At 33.9% G+C, this 8,197-nt stretch overlaps 1 protein-coding gene across 1 annotated transcript; it reads left to right on the top strand.

Annotated features, from left to right (window-relative positions):
- Positions 1 to 5,280: 5,280 nt before the first annotated feature.
- LOC109218171 (RING-H2 finger protein ATL48-like) lies at positions 5,281 to 7,993 on the top strand. The gene is made up of 2 exons (XM_019382512.1): positions 5,281 to 5,552; positions 7,229 to 7,993. Exons 1-2 carry the CDS (start codon positions 5,483 to 5,485, stop codon positions 7,399 to 7,401), a joined length of 243 nt encoding a protein of 80 aa, XP_019238057.1. The 5' UTR covers positions 5,281 to 5,482; the 3' UTR covers positions 7,402 to 7,993.
- Positions 7,994 to 8,197: the final 204 nt, after the last annotated feature.

Below are 8,197 nucleotides of genomic sequence, written 5' to 3'. Positions count from 1 at the left end.
TGGCTTGCAACCGGTCAACTTAGAACAGTAGCAAGTAGCACAAGAGAGGGAGCAGAGTTTTTTTTTAGTATGAGAGAAAGTTTTGAACCACAAGTGTCCCTCCCCTGTTAATGAAAGACTTAGGGTATCTATAGTTTTGAAAATAGGCAGAAAATAAGGTAACAGGTAAAGGTTTAGCACAATTATGGAAGTAATCGCAATTAGAATCCAATTAATATAAGTACTCCCCTTTAATCAAGGAATCACAGCTTAAACGGATACCAACATGGATAATCAAGGAAAGAAAATCAGTTGAGAAAGACTGATTTTTACCATATAAAGGATAGTAAAGTATAAAGCGTATGATTGAATCTAAGTACAGAATATACCAATTAAGGAAATGATTCAGTAAGAGTGAAGTACCACAACAAATAAGGAAATGCAATCAGTCAATTTAAACAGACGAGTAGAACTTTAGGGTTTTGAATGAAAATCTCGCAATCAAACCATAAATTAAGGAAATCAGAATCAATCAAGAGGGGGTCATGATTCTGCACTTCAACATATAAATAGAGAAGAGTGAACAGGCGTAGCAAACAGGCAAGGTCAGCTATATAGACAGAAAGAAGCAAGAGATGAGCAAACACAATCATACAGAAGTGACATAAGCAGGCTAAAGACTCAGTAGAAAACCTATTCGAAGCATGGTAACCAACATAAACTTAACAAAATCAAGTAGTCATGCTAACGCACAGAACCAAAGCAAAGAAGGTCTTAAAAGATTAGGGCCTTTTAACAGCGTCAAGTTAAAAAGCAGTAGGAACATAAGATCAGTCAAAATAAGCAAGGAAAGAGGTTTAATCATAAAGAAAATCGGTTAAAACAAGTGTAGAATAAACTTCGAGAAACCCTAATTTTTTAAAGAAAGTAAAAAATGGTTTAATGTTGAGGATCTTTCAGAAGAAGTTCGAGAATAATGCAAATCATAGGAAGAAACAGACTTAAAGCGTTAAAAATAACACAGATCTAAGAGATCCAAACGAGAGTTAGGGTTTTAAAGGAAACCCAAATAGAAACGAAAGAACCTGTTGCAAACTTCCACAAATCGTAACATATATGGTGTGATTTTGCCCAAAATCACACCAGAGAAGCCAAGAACGACAGAAACCCTAGGTCCAAATCGGCATGGCCCGGGACCCTTGAAGGCCTCAGAGATGATGAGCAAGGCGATGAGAGACCCATTGGAGGCTTGGGGTTAAAAGGTGGTCGCCGGAGATGACCGGAGAAGGAGGCGATTGACAGAGTCTAGGGTTAGGTTGAGAGAGAAGAGAGGAGAGGAGAGAGTTCAAGGGCGGCGGGGGTTTGGAAATGAGTAGGGTTAGGGGGTTGTTTAGAATTAAAAAGGAAAGATTAAACGAGGGTTGTTGATCTTTTAGATCAACAGCCAGGATCTGATGGGTATTGGGCCAGGTAGGTATAATTAGGATTTGGGTCGGGTTAATTGGGTATGAAATTGGGCTGGGGGTTGGGGCCCAATTTGGCTAAAATTCAAAGCCAAATCTGTCTATTATTTAAATAGCCAATTTCCTTATTTTAAATTTAATAAAATAACATATAGTTTCTAAAATATAATTTTTCCATACCAAAATGATTAGAAATGTATAATTATCATTTTGAAAATACAGGGGCCAACTTTAAACGTATAAAATATAACTATACATTAAAGGGCTAACATTGTAATTATATGCAATTTAGCTTAAAAAATCCTAAATATAATTATAAAATGCATGAAAAATACATTAGCCATATTTTGACATAAGTATAGAATTTAAATGAGTAAATCATCATAACAATAATTTGGAAAATATTTATTGGGGGTTTTATGGATAATAAAGGGGGAGATAAATCAATTTAAACCCTTAAAATTATGGAAAAAATAATTAAAACCTTGTGCATACTTATATATGCATATATATGCTATTTTGAAGGTATTTATACGTATTTAAAATATATAGGAAAAAATTGGGTATCAACAAATATAAGTAGACAAAATTGTATGTTTGAATTGGATTGTATTTGGTTGTTGAAGCGATTTTTTATTAATGATCTCACTTGCTACATTCTCATCAATCTACATCGAAAGCAAATATCTCATATCTCATATATATAGAACAGTACATGATATTGCATGCATGTTTAACTTATTACAACATAATAATTAGACTGAGCATTAGAAATTTGAATAAATTTAAAGATATTTAGTTAAATAAATTCATCAATTTTATGGGGGAAAACAAAAGAAAGAATGCAAACCATATACCTTCTGTCAATGTATTTCATAATCACATGCTCTGTTCGGACCCAATATCCAGTAGAGTTATTTGCAAGCTTCCTAATATGATCCAAGTAGAGATCAACTATCTCCTTCCCAACTGCAGATGTGAAATAATACTTTATAAGAAGAATAATAAGAATGAAAAGGAACTGTAACGCACTTACATGCCGGATGCCATTAAGTCTTCCGAACTGTGAGATCACATTAACAATTCGAGCACTAAATGGAGAATGCCTCATTAATCGAATGGTGACTTCAATCATACTTTCCATGTCAAAGTAAGAAAGAGTAGAATCAAACAATGATGTAGCAGAAGACGTAGCAATAAGCTATTGAGAAGCAGTCATATTGTATCGCATCAATAATAGACAAAAAGCTAAAACATCCATTTATCTGCAATATTTCATGATGACTAACATCATATTCAGAACCAAAAAACCCCCTTCAGTTCTCCCTTCCATCACCTAACGACTATGAAACATGAAGTGTTACAAAGGAACTTTTTTGCCTTTTAAGTGGGGTTTTATGCCCATTTGTCCATTACTCCACTAAAAAGGTAACATTAGAAAAAACAAGATGCAATTTGACTAGCAAAGCACTCATATAATTAACCACACCTATCACTATATAATGTCCTATATAAATTAGTTCCTTCGGAAATAAACATATTGCTGAAATGTGTATGCACTATCTAAAATTACGAAATAGATTCTTTACTTTGAATTCAAAATTTAATTTGAATATTATTTTTTTAATTTGACCTGTGCGCTCCACGCTTCACTCTGCCATCAGTCATCTCAATAATTACGTATCAAACATTTGAGAAATTTACAAAGGGATGATACTTTTACTCAATTTTATGCCAATATAAACTGATACATTAGGAGATAAAAGCATATATGAGTACCTCTTGAACTGGTTTATTATAGTCCTTTAATTGGGTTCACAAATTATGTCATACAAAATCTCTTTGCTGCATAAGAACACGAGTAAATTTATTTTTTAGACAGGAGGATGACTAACGATAGAAACAAAGGTCAATAGATAGAAAAATTAAAAATTCTAATGTTCAAGCAAGAGCACACAAAATTTGGATATTTTACCAAGCTTACATCTGCTAGCATTCAAATCAACACCAATAATTCTTGAAGCTCCGGTAAATCTGCAATGCTTGTTCCTTCTGCGGCCTGTTAAAATGGGATGCAATCATTTAGTCGCTTCAACACTTATTTTGAAGATAATATATTAAAAAAGATAGGATGAAATTGTCATTAGAAATAGTAAGCCTCACAGCAAGGCCTATAACTCCCGATCCAAAAATAGCTACACTTGAGCCCTTGTTTTTTTGGCAACAATCAGAGTTGCACCAAGGCCTACAAGCATGTGCAACTTGACTAATTAACATGTGAATATACCCTCTACAGAATTTACAACTTAAGACAGAGAATGGGCTTATAATAAAAATAACTCAAGATAGGCCAAACGCCTTCTAACTCTCTTTCAATTCTTGCATTCTACTTCAGAAATTTTCTTGTCTTTTATCAGGCTTCAAAAATTAATTCTCCTCCGGTTTCCTCCTTTGCATGATATTTGGAGTAAATATTGAATCTATTACTTCAAATTACTTAACTATCCATATTATACGATCAGTCAAATCCGTCTTCATGATTATGAGATTATCATAACTACTACTATATTATTTTCTTAAGAAAAAAGAATATCTCCTAATCATAGAACTATGAACCCTCACGATGTTTATGGATGAACAGTCATATGTTGACTTAAAGAAAGGAAAATAGGTTCAGAAAATTAAAGGTACATAAACAGAATAAAAAATACCCGAATAAATATTACCATCTGTGACATAAACATTACTTGCCATAAAATCGTTTTTCTCTTTCTCACTAATAATGATCTCTATGTCGGTCCTCTTTAGGAGCGTTTCTTCACCGACATGGAGATTCCTTTATTATTTACATCCACGCAGATCGACCAAATAGAATAATAATCATGAAATTCATGGGAAGATACCTATAATCATTCTGCCATGACCATTAACCAAACATGATGAAACGTTTAGGCAAATATGTTGGTTGTCTTAGAAATTTCTCTTTCAAAGTAAGACTCTGGAACACACGATCTTTCGGTTTGTGCAAGTTGCTTCATAAAAGCAAAACACATACAATATTTAATATATGCTCGGAAATTTGGATAGTCAGTGGAAGATATAGAAATTTAGATAGTCAGTTTTGAGCAGTTACATATGGTTACCGATCGTGTGTAGGTTCAGATGGTGTAGGTTTAGGTAAAATCTGAAATTTAGGGCAAGTGGGATATAAATCTTAAATTTTTAATAATAATGAACTATAAAATATTAACATCTTGTTAAAAATTAAAAATAAAAACTGAATTTTTAGTTCACAAAAATAGAATATCGAATTTTATAGGAGATTTTCCTCCCAAATAGAGGTCTAAAAATGGAGCCCTTCTTAAACGTACACATAAGTATCTGAATAAGCTTTAGAATGTTTTTAACCTTTTGCTTCTTTAAAAATAAGAATTACACAATTTTAATTCAAAAAAGTATTTTGTTTGAGATTTTTCCCCCAATAATCTTTTAATTCCTATTTTGTTGGAGTCTTTTAATTCCTATTTTGTTGGAGTTATGTCCTAAAATGCCAAATGTATAATTGTAATGATGCCACTTGTCCAAAAATGATGGCTTTTGCCTCTCCTTTTATTAATAGATAGATTACGCTACCTGCTTATTCTTTCCAAACGAATGGCATATTTATATATATAAAAATAATTGAATTTCAAATTGTTTATTTTACTGTTGATAAAAATATTTTATAGTTATTAGTCATATAAATATTATGATATATTTAAGAACACTAATTAAAGTATTATAATCATATAAATTTTATGATATGTTTAAAAGGATAAGTAGATTGGAAAAGAAGGTGTATTTCGGAAAAGGGATAAAAGAAAAAGAAAAGAATAAGAGGAGGAAAGAGGGGAAGAGAGCGGCACACGTAGTTACACTTCAGACCTCAAAGACTTGGGGGAAAGAGGAAAGAGAAAATCAGATTTGAAAAAGGAAAAACAAAATCCAAAGTTGTTGGATATCTATTATATAGGGGGAATTGAGATAGAAGAAGGGTAGGAATGGCTGATTCAGAAATGGATTCAATCTTTCCCGATACCAAGCGCCACCGCAACCCTCTTGTTCCTATTGGTATATTTTTCAAACCCTAATTTAACTTTTGCTCTAATTTTTATAGTATTGGTTCGTCTGTAATAGTTCAACTTTGTATTCAATTTGATGTTGTCTCTATATAAGTATCCATCCAATTATTGCTCAATTTTAGGCTTTTAGTTATGCTTTCCGTCTGGGTTTTTCCGTTGAAGAGTTTGACGGTTGTATGCCAATTGACCTGTACTTTTGTTTTATATATCTCCAAATATACAAAAATTATCAGATCACATACAATATTTAATATATGCTCGAATTTATTCCGTAAAACGGGTGCTAATATTCAATCTCGGTTCATAAAATGATTAAAATGAAACTTGCAACTTTTGTATTTGAACTTGAAGTTCTTGCATTTTGTTACTCCTTCTTTCCCTGTTACATGATACTATATTCATTTGTACGAGAAAATGGAGCTGATTTTTGAACCATGTATCAGATGATCCATATTAGTATTAAAGACAGTTATAGATACCTTATTAAAACAAAAAAAGACAGTTTATGTCCCTCAAGTGCTAGTACCTAATTAGTTGAAATATAGGAGGTTCTCTCGTCAATGAGGAATGCCCTTATAAAAAAAAGAGATATAGGATGTTCTCTTGCTTGTTGTGATTAATATAGGAGGGGTCCTTAACATTCTTGGCTACTTTCTTACTTGCTACCTTTCTTGAGCAACATAGTAATGTTCCCGCCCGTGATGCGTTAGCCCTTTACGAAAACTTGGGCAGCCAAAACTCAACTTCACATGAGACAGGTGGCTTGGCCTTACTGTAATGCAGTAATCCTGCTGTTAGCTCGGCTGTACCACAATACGCTAAGCCTGCAATTGTACCGGCAACTCTTTTTACTAGTTTCTTCTTCTGTTTGCACCCTGCCTTGCTAAATTCACTTCTAATTTCCTAATTTTAAGCTTTAGGCATGCTTCAAACGTTATTTAGGACTTGTGCAGGGTACAGAGTGTTAAAATTGCTTACATCTGGGGCGTCAAATGATGGTAATTATCCGGTTAAGTTGTCTAATGGTTCTTATAGACTCAGCTATATAGCTTCACAGCTTGGCGTTTAGCTCAAATGTGAAAACTAACTTCTCCTTTTTAGAAACAGCAATGATGCAACTTTGCAAATTCATGACTGAGTCAACTGTATATCCAACCTTTGAGCAAGCAAAAAAGTAACTCTGCCTGTGTCATAGTTGAATGAAACAAAAGCCTAAAAAACATCGAACCTACAAAACCACCCTAATGCTGAAGTTCTTTAATAGTAATCAGTTTGAGTTACATGTGGTGAGGAACAGGTTCTGATGCCTGCTTTGTTAGTACTGAGCATATAAGTCATGGAGGGAGAGAATGTTGCTCAGAATGTCTACCCTAGTTCCTTCATTCTGGTCTTATATGGAGGGCTAGATGTTTCTGCTTGTAAGGAGATGTCATCTGGGTCTTCTATATGAATTCTTCAGAAGCGACACATCTGCAGAATTATGTATTGTAGGAGTTTCAGCTGCATTATCTTCCTTTATGTGTCGTTTTAGTCCTTCGGATCCTTGTTGATCATCCATTGATTTCATGTTTTGCTAAATGGTGGTTGAACACTCTAGTCAATAGCAGAACTTACTTTGTCTAACTCATATTCTCATTTTGCAATTAACAATTTTGTGATTTTCAGGTGCTCTTGTCACTGCAGGAGTGCTCACAGCAGGACTAATTAGTTTCAAGCGGGGAAATTCTCAATTAGGTCAGCAACTAATGAGAGCTAGAGTTCTTGCTCAAGGTGGTACAGTTGTGCTGATGGTTGGGTCAGCGTATTACTATGGAGATAGTTTTAAGCGTGCTGGATGACTACCAACCATGACTGTGGACTTCTCTGATTCTCCTGTTTGGAGTTGCATTCGGCAGGGAAAAGGGATTCCATATTTGCTAGGAGGTAGTTCTTTTCATGGCTGGCATTGCCGCCAACCACTCCCCACCCTCACAGGAAAAAAAGTAGAGGAAAATAAATAACAGAGTGAAAATAATGATGTGTTTATGGTTTTCTATGGGGGGACGTGACTGTCGCGCTTTCTCTCTGATTTACGTGGTTTTAATTTTGATGTTAAGCTGAAATTGAGTTAATTGTGGCTTCTTGAGGGTGAAGTTTAAAGCTCCGAACTCGAAAAACTTATTCTCGAGCTTTGCTGATGAGTATTATAGTGTCCCACAATGGATATAAGTAGGTTTGTAAGAAGGTTCACCTATTGCTTTAGGTTTTGAAATGGATGTTCAAAATTCTTTCCAATTATTTTTGGCTTTTTATTGTTTTATTTTTTTATTTTTATGAATTGATTAGCGAAGAGGTGCTTTACCATTGGGAGTTCATTATGATACACTTTCTTTCTGAACACAATCTCCTATTGCTTTAAACTTCGAATTGGATGTGCGGATCTTTTTACAATTATTGTGGGATTTTTTTGTTATGAATGGATTTGAGAAATGCATTACAGTTGGGAGCTTTATAATGATACATTTCCTTTTTGAACACAAGTCAAACAGGAAGAAAGAGAATTCTCTTTATTGCCAAATAACGTTAACTTACAACGTCAAAAGTGCAGATAAATCAGATTCATCATGTATCGCTGCCATTATTAAATTTAAGTGC

This window comes from Nicotiana attenuata, unplaced genomic scaffold (genome assembly GCF_001879085.1).
Source record: "Nicotiana attenuata strain UT unplaced genomic scaffold, NIATTr2, whole genome shotgun sequence".
Classification (NCBI taxonomy): domain Eukaryota; kingdom Viridiplantae; phylum Streptophyta; class Magnoliopsida; order Solanales; family Solanaceae; genus Nicotiana; species Nicotiana attenuata.
The sequence above is the reverse complement of the archived record's forward strand: the minus strand, read 5'-3'. Positions and strand labels throughout refer to the sequence as shown.